We start from the raw sequence: 22,775 nt of genomic DNA, 5'->3' as shown, positions 1-22,775 counted from the left end.
CTGGCATTTGATAGAAGTTGTATCACAACCATTCTTTAAATAATTTGAATAACTTGCAGGCCTTCTTATTTTAAAAATCGTACAGGATGGGGAGCACATGTATACCTGTGATGGATTCATTTTGATATTTGGCAAAACTAATACAATTATGTAAAGTTTAAAAATAAAATTAAAAAAATCATTAGTATGATCTTTTGTTTGATGTGGCAATTACTACCTAACGATGCTTAAGCCATGATTCCACATAGGGAATAGCATTCTCACTCTTGTAATAATTTCCTCATTAAATTATGGTCATTTGATGACAAGGAAGGGAGGGAGGAAGGAAAACTAAGAGAGGGATGGCAGGTGGAGGAAGGGTAGGAGGTGAGAAGGGGTGGCTGGTGTCATAGGCAGAGCGTAGGTGGGAGCAGCCTTGGTGGCCCTTGTTGGGTTGCATAATCTTGTGGACATTAAACAGGATCCTTCTCACATTCCCTCCCACTGAGTCTTCCCAGCTCTCAGCAACCATTGCTCCCTACAAGATGATAAGTTGTTTAAATAAAGCCCAGGTCCTCAAACCCATCCTAAGAAATCTTTAAAGCACAGTAAAAAGAGAAGCTCTACGAGATATCCTTGATAAGTTTCCTAGAGCCCAGATCTGCTCTTCCCTTGCGGGGAACAATGTATGTCCTTTGCCTAGGACATGCCTAGGTCTGCCTCAATTCATTCTGCAAGATCCCCTCTCACCTAATGACTTCTGAATCCAGAGGCAATTACTCTATATCTAAAATAACTGGATATCAGAGGCAGGGCCCCAAGCTCTGTGCTCCAGAAGACCAAACCAGGAATTGGCTCTAAATTTACAGTATGTGCTTGGTTTCTGAGATAACACTGTCTGTTGTAATTAACATTATTAAGTAATGATTAGTTTATTGCAGTTACTATTATTTTCCAATCCTATAGCAATATTTTCATATCATGGAACGTTTGTCTTAGTATGTCCAGCTAACCTCGAGGCGGCCTGTGCCTTGCAGAGGCTATTATAACAGAAAAGAGTGAAGTCTGAAGATGGCAAACGTGGTGCATATATGAGCTACTGGGGGCACATCACTACTCTCACCCATCACAGTCAGGAGGACAAGCCCCCACGGTGATCTGAAATGGGCTAATATCTTCCAAGCCATTAACCAGCTGCTGTTAAATGGTACCTTTTTCAAATGTTGTCTTTTCTACTTCAATTTGCCCTCCATCAGAAGGATACAGATAATAATTTGTTCCTGAGATTTGCACGGGTATTTCTCCCATGTTGTATCCATGAAACTAGAAGAGAAAACATCATGCTTTGAATGTGGAATGCCATTGACAAAGATTAGGTCATCTGTGTGAGCCACTTCAAGTTGCCATAAGCCTTATTTTTGCTAAAGGATTTGTCTATTACTTTTTAGACTCGGAGGCCAGTGTCCATCTTATCTTTGGCCTCTTTATCTCAGGATTTTAAACTCTGTTCATTGGGTTATCTTCATAATACCATAGGAAGAGAAACCAATTTCTTTCATTGGCTATTAACTTTCTGTTTAATGTGAACTGATATATTGAGGAATATTAATAACTTTACACTTTAGAAGGTCATGTGTTAAAGACTTTTCCAATTTTGTGGCTAATATAGCTCCAAGTGACACTGATTACATACTAAAGCTTGAGAACAACTGGCTCAGAGTAGTAACTAGAAAGGATGAGGACTATTACTTTTCCCCTCATTTTTGCCCATTATGTTTTTCTCATAAAACTGCTTGAGGGAGAGACTGGGAAAGGTAAAAGCTATAGGCAAGAAATGTGGGTGCCTACAGAGAGACAACCCAATGCCCTCAGCAAGTCCAGTCATCTAAGTCAGATAAAACCAACCTCTGTGTGCTCAGGACCCTATGAGGCCTTTGCAGGAGAGACTGCCTCCCTCAAATCCTCTGCTTTAGCTCCTCTTAGTACCTAGATAATCGTATCTCATGCACATTTCCTGAGTTGTTTTATAGATGCTAAAACTCCCACTAAATGGAAGAAATTAATGACTTGATGACAATAAGCACAGTAGCCCCCAGACCTATTGATATCTAAGGATTGATAATGTTAATCCCTGTGACTCTGTTACCCCTAAGACCTATTACCTCGCCATCAACTAGAGAATTGTGCACAGCTGATCATGTAGCCTGGGACTCCCCTCCCTCACTTGGCCTTTATATCTGCTTTCCTGAAACCCACTGGGGAGTCAGCTACTTTGAGTCCAGGACTCTCTGCTTGGCACCCTGCGATAAATGCTGCACTCTCCTTCACAACAACCCGCTGTCAGTAGCTTGGCTTTACTGTGTGTGGGTAAGTGGACCCAAGTTCGGTTTGGTAACATTTTGACCTATCACAGTTGCTTATTTACATATACCTAAATGAATGCTTTTGTGCCAAAATTCCATCTAGAAAACTAGCTTCATGGCACTCAAGAAAAACTGGCCTGAGGGTGTTGCTGTCTTGCCAGTTGGCTGCAAGGAAGGTTCCAGGTATCAGAGGGTGGATTGCAGGTGTGAGATCACCCAAACTGGCAGAAACCCCAGGGCCTCTCTGACGGCAGTGAAGACTGAAAACCTTGTTTCCACCGAAGCCGAGTTTTCCCCCAAACAATTAGGAATAACCCAAAGGAGCTTTTTAGAAAATTGATTCTACCGGGTAAACTCTCTCAGGTTCTGGTTCCTGGAGGGGCTCCTCTGTTACTTCCGGGATCTTCATTTGCTCTTCTTTCAACTTCTCCTTTATAAAAGATTTTTTCTTGAAAATCTTACTATCTTCTTTTTCTACTTTTTCCTTGCCTTTCTTTTTAACAGCCTCCTTACTCTTCTTTTCTGCTTTTTTTTCTTCCTTTAAGCGTTCCTCTTCAGCTAACCGATCTTGTTCTTCTTTCCAGGCCTGTAAACACATTTAAAACATTTAACAGGATTTTGAAACAAATTTGATCCCATTCAGGTTCACTTTGGAGACCATTTTACGTGAATTTTTATAAGCTATGTCTCTGATGGATCAAAATACTGAACTAGAGACTGTCATACAATCCTTGATTCTCTCACTGCAGCTTCTTCACTCACCTCTGTTGCAGTTTTTTCTTTAACTTCAGGTTTCTTTTTATGTTTAACCTGAACTACTGCATCAGCCGCTTAGCTGGTTTCCCTGCCTCCTATATTTTCCACATGAGTCAAATCCCCAATTTAGGTTCTAAATAACCGGCAATATGATAGACTAGATGTTCAAAGAAACATTCCTAACATAATGTATTTCAAAAATGATAAGGTATTAAATCATCATTGTAATATAACATATAATACTGTGTATCAACTAAATTTAAAAAGCCAACATAACCTTAATAGTGATGCGTGCTAAAAACAATATAAAAGCCTATAATTTCAATCATCTTAGACACAAAAATTTTAGATAAAATACTATCAGGTCAAATCTAGTTATTTATTAAGATAATAATATGCCATGAAAAACTGGTATTATAATTTTCATCAATAATGTACATAAAGATGGACCCAGGAGCTTACTAAAAATTAAAATTCCTAGGTTCTACTGCCAAAGATCAGTTAGGATAGAACAAAAACATACATATTTTAACTCTCTCCTCTTCCAGAGATATTTAAGCAATTATGGCGTATGTGGTTTTGTAGGATAAGGACTAAACTTTAGGAAAAGCTGAAGGGAAGTTTGTTTTAGAAATGCAAAGGTTATTCATACTGTTAAATCAATCCCCATAATTCAATGTATCTCCTAAATAAAGGAAAAAGCCCCAAGAGGTATTAGTTTCAATATCAACAGGTACTTTAAAATTTAGTATAAGCAGCAAACATATATTTTGCCATGTAATTTATCTTTACCATTAATACCAAGAAGCCAGGGAGGCTCTCCAATATTAACCAACAACATTTTGAGGGTAACTGCACACTGATGGAGATGGGGAAATCAATTCCTGCCTACCCAATGTATAAGCTTACCACAAAGCTAATGTAATTAAAATAGTATGGTACTTGTATAGGAATAAATAAGTGGGTGACTGAAACAGGATTCAGCATTCAAAAATGGATTCAAATACCTTCACATTGTGATTAGATTTTCAGCATATGAATTTCAAAGGACACAAACACTAAACACTCCAGTGTTCAGAAGAGCTTAGAATGTCTTTTATCATTTTATAGGGATTTTTAAAAATAGATTTAAAAATGGGTACCTAATATGTGACATATCAACATTCCAATTTAGTTTAAGAGGTGGGCATTAATATTACATTTAATCAAATGGTACTAGTGAAATGACAGTCCATCTGGGCAAAGAAAAATTAAAACACTTACATTACACTACAAAAACGTATTTCAGATCATTTCTAATGATCTCTGAATATGAAAAGCATATCTATGAAAATATTCTAAGAGAGTGCATGAAAATTAACATAAACTCAGGGTAGAATCAACCTGATGGAATCAAAAGCGTAGAAGTCCTAAAAACATTTTTAAAAATGACAGATATTTAAAAAACTTTTTTTTTTTGATAAGCTATAGCATACATTGAAGTGACACAGCAGCAGCAGCACATTCAAAAAGAGCACAAATCCTAAGTGAACATCTGAATGAATTACCACCAAGAAGGAATGATGCTAAAGCTGAAACTCCAGTACTTTGGCCACCTCATACGAAGAGTTGACTCATTGGAAAAGACTCTGATGCTGGGAGGGATTGGGGGCAGAAGGAGAAGGGGACAACAGAGGATGAGATGGCTGGATGGCATCACTGACTCAATGGATGTGAGTTTGAGTGAACTCTGGGAGTTGGTGGTGGACAGGGAGGCCTGGCGTGCTGCGATTCATGGGGTCACAAAGAGGCGGACACGACTGAGCGACTGAACTGAATTGAACTGAACTGAAGCACTACTGTGGGCTTCCCTGATGGCTTAGCAGGTAAAGAATCTGCCTGCAGTGCAGGGGAAGATGCAGTTTTGATCCCTGGGTCAGAAAGATCTCCTGGAGGATGAAAATGGCAACCCACTCCAGTATTCTTGCCTGAAAAATTCCATGGACAGAGCAGCCTGGCAGGCTACAGTCCATGGGGTCACAAAGAGTCAGACATGACAGAGCGCCTGATGCATGTATGTAAGCACTCCTGTAAAAGTACCACCAGGTCAAGCAATAGATGATCTCTAGCTCCCCAGAAGCCCCCTTCATTCTCCTCAACTACTACCCACTTGGACTGCCCCAAAGGCAACCATCATCCTAGTTTTTAATACATTAGCTTTAAGCTTTGCTGTTGGGGGCCAGAGTGAGGCACTTGGCCCGTGGCAAAGGTCATGAGGAAGGAGGCTCAACATACGCAAAGGTGGGATCGAGCCTCAGGAGTCCCCCTGGAAATCCTCGAGCATCTACCCCCACAACCAGAGCCTGCCTACTTTACTACTTTGTGCTCATCTACACCTCTGACTTTACGGGGGGCTGTCCCCCACCACCTCTTTGGGAGAAGGAGTTAACTTAGAGCTCCAGTTAATAAAAACTCCTGGGCGTGACAAGAGTGTTTTAACCTACAAACTCCTCTGAAGGTTCTCTAGCCTGCCTGACAGGCTTGTCCGGCCACATGTGATTGCTCACAGCCTCCCAACCGTGAGAGGCATGAGATGCTTTAAACCTTCTAAAAACAGGTTCCTTAGAAAAGTTAGAAAACTATTAGTATAAGTATAATGGGCTGATTAGAAATTGTATTGGTGAAAGGTTTTTCATTTGTTGAGCCAATGCTTGTTGCTAAGTCTCCATATCCCCTGCCCTTACACACATTAATGAATATATAGAAGAAATAAGTATTAACCTTTGATATTAATCACATTAGACCTTAGGCTAAGTAAATTCTTTCCTTAACTAAAACCCACTATACCCACACCCTATAGGAATGTAACTTTATTTGGGTGGTGTCTGTTTTAGGAATAATCACCCCTGGAGAAATAAGTGTCCTGGTTGACTGACTGCTGTCACAAGGAGAGGGTCATAAATTGTCAGCAGGCCCCCTGGCCAGAAGATGATGTAACACCTCTAAGACCTCTGTATATATTTGTATGAAGCACCTGACTTTGATAAAAGTCAGGACTGCTGACCCCGCGTGACTTTTGCATAACATCTCAGTGTATAAAAGTAGACCATGGAAAATAAAGAATTGGGATCAGTTTCTCGAAATACTGGTCTCCCATGTCACTCTCTCTCTCACTCGGGCTGAGTCTCCATCTGGAGCGCAGAACCCGCCATGCTTACTAATTATGCCTGGGCTTCTAAGATCCGACCGGGAGAACGGAAGGACGCCTGCGGCCTACGTAAGTGGTGCAAGCTTCTTGTCTTGAAGTTTTATTGGTCTCCCGCGTAAACCAAGCTACTCAGCCTCTTTTCTCCACTGAATTTTCCTGCTGAGCTATCCTCATTCTATTACTCTTTACATCTCTAATTAATATCTAATTGAAGCTATTGTATCCTGATCCTCGCCGACGCCGTCCCCGCTTCGAATACCCTGGATCAGCCGGGGCTGGACCCCAGCACTTTGCCATTTAAAATTTTCTATAAGTGAAATCTTATATAATGTATCAATATATAGTCTTTTAACTTTCTCTTCTTTTTCTTACTATGATGTTTGTGAGATTCATACATACTTCTGTAAGCTATAGGCCATTTCCAGAGCTGCATAGTATTTCATCACATGAGTAAACCATTCTAGACTTTCTATTGATGGATATTTGAATTGTTTCCAGTTTGGGAGAGTTAAAAACAACACTGCAAGAACAATTGTGTCCGTATGTCTCGGTGCACCCGTGCATGCATAAGTATATCAGGTATGTACTTAGGAGTGAAATTATTAGGTTCAAGAGAAATCGTATGCCTAACTTTAGTAGTTATGCCCAATTTTCCAAAGTGAAAGTATCAACTTATACTTCAGCAGTATAGGAGAGTTTGCTTTACTTCACATCCTTGCCAAAATCTGGCAGTGTCTCCTAAATTTTGGCCAAAAATGATTGATTTGACCAGATAAAAGTTGAGTGTTTCTGTATATAAAAAATTGGCATTTATTAATAAGGAAATTGTTTTATAAATTAAGGTACATCCAAATCATACACTAATATAATGCTATGAAGATAAGTTAGATCTCTCGATACTGTCTGGAAGTGATATTCAGGATGTATTGATAAGAGAAAAAAGTATCTGGCAGAGTTAAAAAATATATGTATATATCAAACCTAAACCAAAACCAAACATGAAAACTTTCTTTACATTTGTGCATGCATGCTTGTATGAGCATAGAACAAACCAAACTTTTACTGTTTCTGATTTCAGGAGCTTAGGCCAGCCAGGTTAAGATTTCTTGTAAAAGCATGTATTACTTTTGTGATTAAAAATCCCAATAAAAACTGATATATAGAACAGTCTTATGGACTCTGTGGGAGAGGGAGAGGGTGGGAAGATTTGGGAGAATGGCAATGAAACATGTGAAATATCATGTAGGAAACGAGTTGCCAGTCCAGGTTCGATGCACGATGCTGGATGCTTGGGGCTGGTGCACTGGGACGGCCCAGAGGGATGGTATGGGGAGGGAGGAGGGAGGACGGTTCGGGATGGGGAACACATGTATACCTGTGGCGGATTCATTTTGATATTTGGCAAAACTAATACAATTATGTAAAGTTTAAAAATAAAATAAAATTAGAAAAAAAATGCAAACAAAAACAAACCACTGCCACAGAAGCAGCAAGAATACCAACTATGAACAAGGGGCACTGCCCTGGATTTTGGCAGTTCCCTAAAGGTTTATCATCTGGTGGAGGAGTGAGCTTGGTCGAGAGACTGTTATTTCCTTGAAGATTCAATTATCTGAGAGTTTAGCAAAAAGATCATTTCCTGTGATACTTACACAAATGCTCTAGAAAAAAATAATTTTGAACCTGTAATTTGTCAATGTCATATTTCTTTCTTTGGATTACCTTGAGAGAGCCTTCTAAAATAAAATTAATCTTTTCCTTCTCTTTTTCTTTGTCTTTTTCTTGATCTGATATTTCTGTCTTGCTCATTCCTTTGTTACCTATAACCAGAGAAAATTAAACTTCTTGGTAAAACTCTCTAATTTTCATAGAAGGACCAAACATCTGAGTTGTAGGAGAGCCCTATTCACTCATATCTGAATTCTTTTTTTTTTTTTTTTGTCATCTCTAGAGTGGACATCTGAAGTAGAAATGAAATCTTTTAGGGATGAACGACTCGCCATCAGTGGAGGCAGTACATTCCATTCTCAATGTGTTGAGATTCTGAAGCTTTTATTGAGCTGGACTTTCACTAGAGTTGTAATCTAATTAATCCTAATTTAACCCCTTAAAACCACACAGGACAAATTTATCTTTTCCTTCCATACTGAAGACCTCCTCTTGCCATTACAGTTATTTTGTGGTGAAGATTTACATCTGTCCTGACTTGAGAGGCCTCAAACAGAATGTAATACCTACCAGGTGCATTCCAACTCTGGTTTCAAATCGACCATTTTCTGAATTTGGTCCACAGACACCCAATTAATTGTTGAGCTTTTGGTTCTGCTCAGAAGCAGAATAAAGAAAAGGCAGTCAACCCACAGTCCTTGGTACTAGCAGATAAGCATGACCTGGATATAACTGTAAGGGCAGCCCTACCTGTCTTATATAGTCCCATCGAGTATTCGAATTACTTGGTGCTGTCCTGTGCTGCCCACCTGGAGGAAGGCCAAACTGATGGACAGATTATGGAACCATTTTGGTGAAAGGTGAATCGTTGACTTGGTTTGCCAAGTTTTATCTAAGAATCAAGCCAAGCACAAATTCCTCTGGTACTTTATAGAGGTTGCAAAAACTTAGGAAATTATATGGTTTTGCTTCTTTACAGGAAATCACTCTCAACTTAGTTACCAGAAATAATGAATAGTAATTACACAGAGTTCATTCCCTTTGTCTCAACCCAGTAAAATATCTTTATTTTCCAGATGAATTACATCAACATTTCATTCATTGATCAAGTGTCCTTTTTCTTTTCGTCACCTTCTTCTCTCTGCTTGACAGCATCAACACCATGAAAATAACAAAAACAAAACTGTATATTGATGCAACATCCCATCTAATCCATGTCACAGGCCCCCAAGAATTCATTTTCCCTTCATTTGTTATTCTAACCGCCCCCCCCCCCAGCTAGTCTCGGGACTCTTCTGTTTACTCTTATAAGGAAGGTCTTGTTTTATTCTCACTTTGGAGGCCATAATTATTCTTACAGAGACATACTGTCTCTGAATTTACTTCATATATTGCCAACAAACCGTAGATAGGCGAACCTATCAAGCCCACCAAAATAAAGACATGCGGCATTTCCCTAACATCACATTTAATCTCAACAGATTGACTCTTTCAAATCTGGCAGGAAGTGGGGTCAATATAAGACAAGTATCAAATCAATATAAGACAAATATTCTCATCATATTTAGGAAGCAGCTATTCTATTTTATAGGGAAAGTGAAGAGTCACAGAAATGTTGTGGACAACTCTTTAATCCTGAAATAGTTACAGACTTGATATAATTAGTAAACAGCAGAATGTCTTGGGATTTTATATATAAGTTAAATTGGTTACTTACTTTTAGATTTTTTAATAGAATAAATTTTGCTAGTAGAGGAAACTTTGGTAGCAACAGAAGATTTTATTTCCAGCTCATACTTGGCTTTATTGATTTCATCAGACATTTTAGTTTCCTGATATATAGCTTCTTCTTTTATGATCCAATCTTGAATGGATTTTGCAACAAGTTCCAAATAATTTCTAAAAAAGGAAAAGATCAGCAGGTGACACCTGAGTTAATAGGCAGCTCACATGGTAAACAATTTGCCTGCAATTCAGGAGACCCAGCTTCAATCCCTGAGTCTGGAAAAGGGAATGGTGATCCACGCCCGTATTCTTTCCTGGAGAATCCCATTGACAGAGAAGCCTGGTGGGCTACAGTCCACTGGGTCACAAAGAGTCCGACATGACTGAGCAACTGACACTTCACTTCAAAGTCAACAAGTGCATAAGATACTGATTGTGCAAATGAACTTTTCAAAAATTAACTGATTCTAAACTGCCACTTCATGGGAAATAGATAGGGAAACAGTGGAAACAATGTCAGACTTTACTTTTTGGGGCTCCAAAATCACTGCAGATGGTGACTGCAGCCATGAAATTAAAAGACGCTTACTCCTTGGAAGGAAAGTTATGACCAACCTAGGCAGCATATTAAAAAGAAGAGACATTACTTTGCCAACAAAGGTCCCTCTAGTCAAGGCTATGGTTTTTCCAGTGGTCATGCATGGATATGAGACTTGGACTGTGAAGAAAGCTGAGTGCTGAAGAATTGATGCTTTTGAACTGTGGTGTTGGAGAAAACTCTTGAGAGTCCCTTGGACTGCAAGGAGATCCAACCAGTCTATTGGAAAGGAGATCAGTCCTGGGTGTTCATTGGAAGGAATGATGCTAAAGCTGAAACTCCAGTACTTTGGCCACCTCATGAGAAGAGTTGACTCACTGGAAAAGACTGATGCTGGGAGGGATTGGGGGCAGGAGGAGAAGGGGACGACAGAGGATGAGATGGCTGGATGGCATCACTGACTCGATGGACGTGAGTCTCAGTGAACTCTGGGAGTTGGTGATGGACAGGGAGGCCTGGTGTGCTGCGATTCATGGGGTTGCAAAGAGTCGGACACGACTTAGTGACTGAACTGAACTGAACAGAAACTGCCCATGTAACAAACATAATATAGAGATATATGCTATAATATATTTTGTACAAAGTAGTCATTTATAAATATTCAATGAAGATATGAAAAATCTTCAACTTCCTTCATGATTAAACACCTACAAAATTAAAAATTAGATATTTCCCTCCAAATCAAAGATTAATGCTTGATAATACCAAAAGTTGATGACAGTTTGGAGAAACAGTCATTCTTAGCACTGTTAATTGCAGAGTAATATGGTAAAATGTCTTTATAGGGCAATTTTATAGCACAATAGGTACCATCTGAATTGACCACCAACTAACTGACTCACTGGATTAGTTGAAACATTGTAGTCTTGCTATAAACTTATCAGGCTTGTGAATACCCTCATCCTAAATACTACAACCTAAGCTGCTTGTGCATTTATGTATATGTCAGCATCTTACTGACCTGGAAGAGGTCAGTTTTCATTCCAATACCAAAGAAAGGCAATGCCAAAGGATGCTCAAACTACTGCACAATTGCACTCATCTCACACACTAGTAAAGTAATGCTCAAAATTCTCCAAGCGAGGCTTCATCAGTATGTGAACCGTGAACTTCCAGATGTTCAAGCTGGTTTTAGAAAAGGCAGAGGAACCAGAGATCAAATTGCCAGCATCTGCTGGATCATCGAAAAAGCAAGAGAGTTCCAGAAAAACATCTACTTCTGCTTTATGAACTATGCCAAAACCTTTGACTGTGTGGATCACAGCAAACTGTAGAAAATTCTTAAAGAGATGGGAATACCAGACCACCTGACCTGCCTCCTGAGAAATCTATACACAGGTCAAGAAACAACAGTTAAAACAGAACATGGAACAACAGACTGGTTCCAAATCAGGAAAGGAGTATGTCAAGGTTGTATATTGTCACCCTGCTTATTTAACTTATATGCAGAGTACATCATACAAAATGCCAGGCTGGATGAAGCACAAGCTGGAATCAAGACTGCCAGGAGAAATATTAATAACCTCAGATATGCAGATGACACCACACTTGTGGCAGAAAGAAAGTGAAAGGGGAGAGTGAAAAAGTTGGCTTAAAATTCAGCATTCAGAAACCTATGATCATGGCATCTGGTCCCATCATTTAATGGCAAATAGATGGAGAAACAATGGAACCAGTGACAGACTTAATCTTTTTGGGCTCCAAAATCACTGCAGATGCTGACTGCAGCCATGAAATTAAAAGATGCTTGCTCCTTGGAAGAAAAGTTACGACCAACCTAGGCAGCATATTAAAAAGCAGAGACATTACTTCACCAACAAAGGTCCATCTAGTTAAAGCTATGGTTTTTCCAGTCGTCATCTATGGATGTGAGAGTTGGACTATAAAGAAATCTGAGTGCCGAAGAACTGATGTTTCTGAACTGTGGTGTTGGAGAAGGCTCTTGAGAGCCCTGTGGACTGCAAGGATATCTAACCAGTCCATCCTAAAGGAAATTAGTCCTGAATATTCATTGGAAGGACAGATACTGAAGCTGAAACTCCAATACTTTGGCCACCTCATGTGAAGAACTGACTCATTTGAAAAGACCTGATGCTAAGAAAGATTGAAAGTGGGAGGAGAAGGGGACGGCAGAGGATGAGATGGTTGGATGGCATCACCGACTCAATGTACATAAGTTTGAGTAAACTCCGGGAGTTGGTGATGGACAGGGAAGCCTGGCATGCTGCATTCCATGGGGTTGCAAAGAGTTGGACACGACTGAGTGACTGAACTGAACTGAACTCACAGTGTCTTACTGCTTACTGGGATTTAGTAATGTTATTGTTCTTCAATTGCTCAGTCATGTCCAAATCTTTGCAACCCCAAGGACTGCAGCATGCCAGGTCTCCCTGTCCTCACTATCTTCCAGAGTTTGCTCAAACTCAAGTCCATTGAGCTGGTGATGCCATCCAACCATCTCGTCTTCTGTGTCCCCTTCTCCTCCCGCCTTCAATCTTTGCCAGCATCAGGTCTTTTCTAATGAGTCAGTTCTTCACATCAGGTGGCCAAAGTATTAGAATTTCAGCTTCAGCATCAGTCCTTCCAGTGAATATTCGGGACTGATTTCCTTTAGGACTGACTGGCTTAATCTTGCAGTTCAAGGGACTCTCAAGAGTCCTCTCCAACACCACAGTTCAAGAGCATCAATTCTTCGGCACTCAGCTTTATTTATGGGCCAACTCTCCATCCATACATGACTACTGGAAAAAACCATAGCTTTGACTATATGTACTTTTGTCAGCAAAGTAATGTCTTTGCTTTTTAATATGCAGTCTAGGTTGGTCATAGACTTCCCTGGTGGCTCAGATGGTAAAGTGTCTGCCTACAATGTGGGAGACCCAGGTTTGATCCCTGGGTTGGGAAGATCCACTGGAGAAGGAAAATGGCAACCCACTCCAGTACTCTTGCCTGGAAAGTCCCATGGATGGAGGAGCCTGGTAGGCTACAGTGCACAGGGTTGCAAAGAGTCAGACACAACTGAGCGACTTCATTTCATTTCACTTTCTTCCAAGAGGCAAGCATCTTTTAATTTCATGGCTGCAGTCAACATGTGCAGTGACTTTGGAGCCCAAGAAAATAAAGTCTGTCACTGTTTCCACTGTTTCCCCATCGATATGCCATGAAGTGATGGGACTGGATGCCATGATCTTAGTTTTTTGAATGCTGAGTTTTAAACAAGCTTTTTTTTTTTTTTTCACTCTCCTCTTTCACTTTCATCAAGAGGCTCTTCAGTGCCTCTTCAGTTTCTGCCATAAGGGTGGTGTCATATGCATATGTGAGGTTATTTATATTTCTCCTGGCAATCTTGATTCCAGCTTGTGCTTCATCCAGCCTGGCATTTCATATGATGTACTCTGCATATAAGTTAAATAAGCAGGATGGCAATATACAGCCTGGATGTACTCCTTTCCCAATTCGGAACCAGTCTGTTGTTCCATGTTCTGTTTTAACTGTTGCTTCTTGACTTGCATACAGATTTCTCAGGAGGCAGGTCAGGTGGTCTGGTATTCCCATCTCTTTCAGAATTTTCCACAGTTTGTTGTGATCCACACAGTCAAAGGTTTGGCATAGTCAATAAAGCAGAAGTAAATGTTTTGCTGTAATTCTCTTGCTTTTTCTATGATCCAATAGATGTTGGCAATTTGATTTCTGGTTCCTCTGCCTTTTCTAAATCCAGCTTAAACATCTGGAAGTTCTCAGTTCACATACTGTTGAATCCTCACTTGGAGAATTTTGAGCATTACTTTGGTAGTGTGTGAGATGAGTCAAATTGTGTGGTAGTTTGAACATTCTTTGGCATTACCTTTGGGATTGGAATGAAAACAGACCTTTTCCACTCCTGTGGCCACTGTGGAGTTGTCCAAATTTGCAGGCATAATGAGTGCAGCACTTAAACAGCATCATCTTTTCTGATTTGAAATAGTTAACCTGGAATTTCATCACCTCCGCTAGCTTTGTCCAAGTAGTGATGCTTCTTAAGGCCCACTTGACTTCGCATTCCAGGATGTCTGGCTTTAGGTGAGTGATCATCCCATCGTGGTTATCTGGGTCATCTTTTTTGTATGGTTCTTCTGTGTATTCTTGCCACCTCTTCTTAATATCCTCTGCTTCTGTTAGGTCCATACCGTTTCTGTCCTTTTATCATGCCCATCTTTGAATTAAATGCTCCCTTGGTATCTCTAATTTTCTTGAGGAGATCGCTAGTCTTTCCCATTCTGTTGTTTTCCTCTATTTCTTTGCATCGATCGCTGAGGAAGGCTTTCTCGTCTCTCCTTGCTATTCTTTGGAACTCTGCATTCAAGTGAGTATATCTTTCGTTTTCTCCTTTGCCTTCTGATTCTCTTTTCTCAGCTATTTGTAAGGGCTCCTCAGACAACCATTTTGCCTTTCTTTTTCTTGTGGATGGTTTTTGATCACCACCTCCTCTACAATGTCACAAACCTCCATCCATAGCTCTTCAGACACACTGTCAGATTTAATTCCTCAAATCTACATGTCACTTCTACTGTATAATCATAAGGGATTTGATTGAGGTCATTCCTGAAAGATCTAGTGCTTTTCCCTACATTTTTCAATGTAAGTCTGAATTTGGCAATAAAGAGTTCATGATCTGAGCCACAGTCAGCTCCCAGTCTTGTTTTTGCTGACTGTATAGAGCTTCTCTATCTTTGGCTGTAAAAAAATATAGTCCATCTGATTTCAGTAATTGACCATCTGGTGATGTCCATGTAGAGAGTCATCTCTTGTGATGTTAGAAGAGGGTATTTGCTATGACCAGTGCATTCTCTTGGTAAAACTCTATTAGCCTTCGCCCTGCTTCATTTTGTACTCCAAGGCCAAACTTGCCTGTTACTACAGGTGTCTCTTGAATTCCTGCTTGGCCTGTTAGTTGGTGGTAAGTCTACACTTGTTAACATGTTGAGTTGAACAGGTCAAATACCCTGAAGTTATCTTGACTACTCTTGTTTCTCAAGTTCTTCTTCCAACTGTCAGGAAATCCAAATGATTTTTTAAAACATATTTAAATATATTCAAAATCGTATCACATCTCACTCTGCTTACTGCCGAATCCTGGTCTAAGTCACTATCATCTTTTGCTAGGATTGTTGTCATAGTCTTCCAACAAGTTTCCTTGTTCTTACCTTCGAGTCCCTGTAGTCTATTCCTAACAGAGCAACTAGAAAGATCCTTTTAATCCTTAAATCAGATTATACTCTCTTATTCTTAGAAACTTTTAATAGTTTTAAACAAAACCCAGAATGCTTACTATTGATCTGTGATAACGGAACACAGATATGTATATTTCAAATGAAATGACAAAATAAGAAGCATTTCAGCACACAGTGATTCAGGAAGTTTGCCACCCAGGGATACTTCCTGAAATAATTACTCAAAAATGTATTCCAGAGCTTAAAAGAAAAGTTGAAGAAAGACAACATGGGATATAAGTAAGAGTTGAGAAAGAATAAAATTAATAGTTAAATGTAAGTAATTATTTATATTCAGTTCTATTACTTGTTATCAAAAATATTACTTTACGATTAGAAACAAAATTTATAGACAATTTCTAAATGGGAGGTAGGAGATGCACTGGGAGCATGTGAAAATATGTTAAACATTTTAACATTTCCTGGGAAATGGTATTAATATTCACTGCATTGGAGAAGGAAATGGCAACCCACTCCAGTGTTCTTGCCTGGAGAATCCCAGGGACGGGGGTGCCTCGTGGGCTGCTGTCAATGGGGTCACACAGAGTTGGACACGACTGAAGCGACTTAGCAGCAGCAGCAGCAGCAACCCTATCTATTATATAAAAGTATTTAAATGTGATTTAAAAGGATAAGTGTAACTTCTACAAAAATATAAGTAGAATTTATGACTTTTAAAAAATCACATGCTAAGAATGAATTGAGTCTAACAAAGGAAGAAAGGGATTAATCTTGAAGTAAAAATATGGGTTGTATAAATTTAATGGTAAGAATGAGGCCAAATATATTAACAAATAAAGTAAAAGTGAATATATTAAGTTATTTTAAATGTAAAAAAATTAACATTGTTATTATTATTAGAATATTTTAAAAGACAGGAGATCTCAGAGTGGCTAAAAAACTCAAGTTGATATTTAAAAGAGGTGTATCTAAAACAGAAACAAAGTCAAAAGACTTAGAAAATGAATTTATGGTTGCCTGGGGGAAAGATGGGGGGAAGGGACAGTTAGGGATTTTGAGATGGACTTGTACACACTGCTATATTTACCTGCTATGTTCATAGATAATATAAAATGATAAAATGTTTTTATCCTTCAAGAAGTATATAATCTAAAATCTTTATAAATGTAAAAATGTACAAAGATAAATAATAAAAGAGATAAACATCAATCCTACAGAAAAATGTAAGTAGTAGTATCAGCAGTATATACTTTATTGCAGTAATAATAGAAAATTCAGGTCCGCTTTGATATTGGAAGGCTCAGGTTCAAATCCTAGATCTGCCACTTACTTACAAATAATCCTCAACTTCTTCATTTGTATAATGTTGTGATAACAAAGTGAGATGATATATGGAAAGCGTTGAACACGAGTCTGACACATCATAAGCATCAATAAGTAGAAGCTTCACTATTATTAATGACAGTAAAATAGAATTCTTAAATAGGTTGTAAGCTTTCTAATATAAAGATGATTTTTAAAATATTTGTTATATTGTATGGTGTTCAGAATGCTGTATAAATAGTAATGCCTAAAATTTATCAACATAAATATTTTCTCAAAAGTATCAATTAAGAATATGCTGTAAACACAATTATTCGCCATTTCTCATGAAACTCATAGTTTAGTAATGATATGTACAATTTTCCATCAGTTCTTTAATATAGTTTTAAAAATATTATTCATACTTTCCAAACTACTTAAATATTTATGAATTATGACTAAACTGAGCTCAAGAACAAAGGCCTATTCATGTTTGTAGAATCTAAAATAGTTTTCACAATCCTTTGTATAGCTAAACAATGACAACAGATTTGTGTAAATAAAGCATTGAAATAGAATGGCTGACCTGTATAAATGTATAAATTAAATAAAGAGACCATAGTATGTCCATTAAAAAATAAATAAAAAATAAAATGGATAACCAACAAGGACCTATGGTATAGCACATAGAACAATGCTCCGTGTTATGTGGCAGCCTGAATGGGAGGAGAGCTAGAGGGAGAATGCTGCTGCTGCTGCTGCTGCTAAGTCGCTTCAGTCGTGTCCGACTCTGTGTGACCCCAGAGACGGCAGCCCACCAGGCTCCCCGTCCCTGGGATTCTCCAGGCAAGAACACTGGAGTGGGTTGCCATTTCCTTCTCCAATGCATGAAAGTGAAAAGTGAAAGGGAAGTTGCTCAGTCGTGTCCAACTCTTAGCGACCCCATGGACTGCAGCCCACCAGGCTCCTCCGTCCATGGGATTTTCCAGGCAAGAGTACTGGAGTGGGGTGCCATCGCCTTCTCTGAGAGGGAGAATGGATACATGTATATGTATGGCTTAGTCACTTCACTGTTCATCTGAAACTATCACAACATTGTTAAGTGGCTATATCCCAGGAGAAAATAAAAAGTTTAAATTTTAAAAAGAGAGATATATCTAAAAATCAAATTCAAGCAGAAGAATATAAAAATGGCAGAAGTCTAGGTCCTCAATTTTTGTGAGCAGCAGCACTATCCCTGACACAATGCCCAACTACAGATTTTTTTTTGCTACAGGAGAAAAATAATTCTCTTACTAGTTTAACCATTATAACCAGTTTTCCATGAATATAGTGAAACATCATTCCTAGTTGACATGCAAAATGACTGAGAACATTACATCAGTAAATTATTAATATAAAAGAATTTCCAATAATATTAATATCAAATATGGTTAAATTCAAGGTGAAAAGCATTAAAAGGAAGATAGACGTGTTATCATGTTGATAAGTTACAATCCTTTAAGAAGGATGTATATAAAAATAGAAATTAAAAAATAACGTTATGCATATACACATATGCATACAGTACACATGCAGAACAGGAAGAAGAAACAGAGCTATAATCATAAAGACAGACATTAATCTATCTCTCTCAGAAATGGATGTTTATTTGGGGAATACTGATTAATTTTATTTTAATAGACTGGAAAATCTAGATGTCATGCATGATTCCTTAAGAAAGTAAAAATTTCCAAAAGTAATTGAAGAAGAAATAGAAAAGCTGAATAGAGAATTAACTTCAGAAGGACTGACAAGGTTGTAGATTAATCTATTCTTCATCCTCTGACCTACTCTCTCTCCCATTGGGCCCTGCTACCCAGCCCCTTGGAATCCACTAACTCTAAACGGTTTTCCATGTGAAGTATTCTTACTCTCCACAAAGTCAGGTACGTACTGTGGAAGCTCCTGTATGTGTAAGCAAAGGGTCTTGGAAAATGACTTTGTAGTCTAACTTCTAACAGTATTGTTTTTTCTACAGAGTTAAAAGGTGGAATATTTTGACTGCCTTATGTGCTGTGAATCCTCAGAGCTGTGGGCTCACACCTTAACGAGACAAATGGGAGTGGACTGCAGGCTGTAGCTTCTTAGGTGAAGGGGGGAACACGGCACCTTGATGCCCATTTCAGCAGGTACGCACAACCAGTGTGGGGAGGGAAGCAAAAGAAGTGGTGCCCTGGGGCAGCTGCTGAGCCCCCTGATGGGATGAAGATGGGGTCATGCTGGATCTCCTGCACTGGGTTCTTGCAGAAAGCTAAGTAAGCACAGAATTGGATTAAATTCTACTTACCATGTGATTCTGGTTGTTAACTTGAATCCACAATTATCTTGGAGAATCAGGTCATAAAAAATACACATAATTGTCAGTGTTATCCATAAGGTTAGTGTAACACCAATACATCTCTAAGTGATATATTTTACACACTTGGGAGAATAATATAAACATCACTGGAGAAGTAAATTACAGAACATGTCATAAAATAGGTTACTGAAAGAGAAAAATGTATCTATTTTATTAAGTTATAAAATGTATGTAAAGATCAATATGTTGGGTTTTATTATTTAATTTGTAATATCTGAAGCCAAGTATATCTAACATTTTCACTTGGGAGGGGAATGGAAAAAGAATGATTTTCTTTGGTCAAAGTGTGGGTGTAAACAAGCCCTAGGTTTGCCTTTTTTGGGTATTCTAGTTTTTGTTTCTGTTGTCAATGGTGTTTTTTCCTTTTTTAAACATCACATTTTCTAACAATTTCTTGTAGTGCAAAAAAATGCAGTTAGAGGATATGCTGCTGTTGTTATCCAGTTGCTAAGTTGTGTCCAACTCTTTGTGACCCCATGGACTGGCATGGGGTCATGCCACAGCATACCAGGTTCCTCTGTCCTCCACTATCTCCCGGAGTTTGCTCAAATTCATGTCCATTGAGTCCGTAATGCCATCCAACCATCGCATCCTCTGCTGCTCCCTTCTCCTTTGCCTTCAATCTTTCCCAGTATCAGGGTCTTTTCTAAGGAATCGGCTGTTTGCATCAGGAGACAAAAGTGTTGGAGCTTCAGCATCAGGGTTGCTGAATGAATATTCAGGGCTGATCTTCAGGTAATTTCTCCCATTAATTCACATTTTTAGATAGATTGTTTGGGATTTTCCTGTGTCGCTAATAACCTCAGCTGCCAATAATGGCAGTTTCCTTTTGGGTTCCTATACTTTAAAGATACTTTTAGTAATTTTTCTGATTTAGATCTTCATTAAATGTTGCTTAGAATTGGTCATGGTAGTTACCTCTATTTTGTTTCTAATTTTATAAAGATGCTTGTAACATTTTTTATTAAGAATGATGTTTACATCTTAATAACTTCAAAGGCATTCAGAAGACAATGGGATAATTTTCTTCAAAGTGCTGAGAATTTACATGTCAATCAAGAACTATATCCTAAGCAAAATTATCTTTCATGAACAAGGCTAAAATGAAGATATTTGCAATAAACAAAACTGATTTTACTACCAAAGATCCTCACTATATGAACTTTTAAAGCTCTTATCTTAGGAAGAAGGGAAAATAAAATAGTAAGCATATATTAATTTACAAACACTGGATATGAAAACAATAATGTTATTATATTGTGGGGTAAAAACATTAAGATAGAATTAAAGTGTTCTGCAATAATAGAAAATATGGACTGGTGATAAGAAGTTAAAACACTCTATTGTGCTTATATTATTTGGTAGGAAGGTAAAGGCACGGTCTTCTGCAGGAGATGAAAGCAGTCGATCCTAAAGGAAATCAATCCTGAATATTCATTTCAAGGACTGATGTTGAAACTCCAATACTTGGCCACTTGATGTGAAGACCCGACTCATTGGAAAAGACCCCGATGCTGGGAAAGATCGAAGACAAAAGGAGAAGGGGGCAGCAGAGGATGAGATGGTTAGATAGCATCACTGACTCAATGGATATGAATTTGAGCAAACTCCAGGAGACACTGAAGGACAGAGAAGCTTAGCGTGCTGCGATCCATGGGATCACAGAGTCGGACGTGACTGAGTGACTGAATAGCGTAACAAAGGTGCTGATGACTTTGTCAATTTTCAAGTGAATATCACAGTTGCTGAAGAATGAGTTGAGATATAGTGTATAACTGTCATTCTGGTAGTAGTAATAAAAATGAAATTAATTCAAACCAAATAAGGAGAAATAAAGAAACTGAAAAAAAAGAGCAAATAAAAGGACAAAATTAAGTGGTTGAAATTAATCCAAATATATGAACTAGGTTCTCAAGAGGTAAATATTGTCAGATGAATTTTTAAAATTTGGCTATATATATATTTTGCAAGAGGTAAATGGATAGAAAAGGATATACAAGATAAAATATAAAAGAGGCTTGTAAAGTTTATCACTATCAGATAAGATACATATGATAAAGTCTGTTCAGATATATCAATATTGGTCAATATAACCTTGAAAGCAAAGAGCAATCCTAGAGATAAAGACATTGCACATTGATAAAAGCTTAATCAGGGAAACAACTCAATTCTTGTTTTGCTTATTAACATAATCTTAACATCATTTCAGTTAGTCAGTCATGTCTGTCTTTGCGACCCCAGGCTTCCCTGTCCATCACCAACTCCCGGAGCTTGCTCAAACTCATGTACAAGTTGGTGATGCCATCCAACCATCTCCTTTTGTCGTCCCCTTCTCCTCCTGCCTTCAATCTCTCCCAGCATCAGGGTCTTTTCTAAAGAGTTAGTTCTTCGCATCAGATGGCCAAAGTACTGGCGTTTCAGCTTCAGCATCTGTCCTTCCAATGAATATTCAGAACAGATTTCCTTTAGGTTTGACTGGTTAGATCTCCTTTCAGTCCACAGGACTCTCAAGAGTCTTCTCCAACACCACAGTCCAAAAGCATCAGTTCCTTGAACTCAGTGTTTGTTATAGTCCAACTCTCACATCCATACATGACGACTGGAAAAACCATAGTTTGACTAGATGGACCTTTGTCAGCAAAGTAATGTCTCTGCTCTTTAATATGCTGTCTAGGTTAGTCACAGCTTTTCTTCCAAGGAGCAAGTGTCTTTTAATTTCATGGCTGTAGTCACCATCTGCAGTGATTTTGGAGCCCAAGAAAATAAAGTTTGTCACTGTTTCCATTGTTTCCCGATCTATGTGCCATGAAGTGGCAGGTAGGACTGGATGCCATGATCTTAGTTCTTTGAATGTCAAGTTTTAAGCCAACCTTTTCATTGTCCTCTTTTACTTTCATCAAGAGGATCTTTAGTTCTTCTTCACTTTCTGCCATAAGGCTGGTATCATCATAAGGGTGGTGTCAATCTTAACATGCGTGAAGTCAAAAACTGACAAATTTATAGGAATAAATCTACCAGGTTCCATCACACATTGAGTTTTTTAAAAATCATTTCTCATTAGTTGATTGACCAAGTTTTTAAAAACCAGAAAGAATAGTGAAGATTAAGAAATACAAACCTGTATTCAAAAACCAAAGAATAAACTTCCTTAACACACAAACTTGGAGTATTTATAACAACTGACCACATATTAAGCAACAAAGTTGATCAACAAATTTCACAGCATCAGTATTCTGTAGAACATGTTGTCTGACTACTACTTTTGAAATTATAAACTATAATAAAAATGTAACTCAGCCAAATGTTTAAAATAAAAACTCACATTTCTATGCAATCCATGGGTCAAATAAGAATGATGGAAATGAGAAATGAATGATATAGCAGCATTGTTCAAAATAGCCAAGATATGAAAGCAACCTAAATGTCTATCAACAGATGAATAGATAAAGATGTGCTACATATACATAATGGAACACTGCTGCTGCTGCTGCTAAGTCGCTTCAGTCGTGTCCGACTCTGTGCGACCCCAGAGACGGCAGCCCACCAGGCTCCCAGTCCCTGGGATTCTCCAGGCAAGAACACTGGA

General features: G+C 38.5%; 1 protein-coding gene across 1 annotated transcript in view; it reads right to left on the bottom strand.

Moving 5' to 3' along the window:
* Positions 1–22,775, bottom strand: part of SPAG17 (sperm associated antigen 17) — a 245,270-nt gene that overhangs the window by 98,188 nt on the left and 124,307 nt on the right. The window contains exons 19-22 of the mRNA XM_010830710.1: positions 9,671–9,852; positions 8,008–8,105; positions 2,689–2,928; positions 1,191–1,302 (exon numbers count right to left, since the gene is read on the bottom strand). Coding sequence (XP_010829012.1) covers positions 1,191–1,302; positions 2,689–2,928; positions 8,008–8,105; positions 9,671–9,852 — 632 coding nt within the window. The remainder of the gene's footprint in view (positions 1–1,190; positions 1,303–2,688; positions 2,929–8,007; positions 8,106–9,670; positions 9,853–22,775) is intronic.

The sequence above is a fragment of the Bison bison genome, unplaced genomic scaffold (assembly GCF_000754665.1).
Source record: "Bison bison bison isolate TAMUID 2011002044 unplaced genomic scaffold, Bison_UMD1.0 scf7180017864519, whole genome shotgun sequence".
NCBI lineage: Eukaryota > Metazoa > Chordata > Mammalia > Artiodactyla > Bovidae > Bison > Bison bison.
Note: the sequence above shows the minus strand (reverse complement) of the source record. Positions and strands in the feature narration are given on the sequence as shown.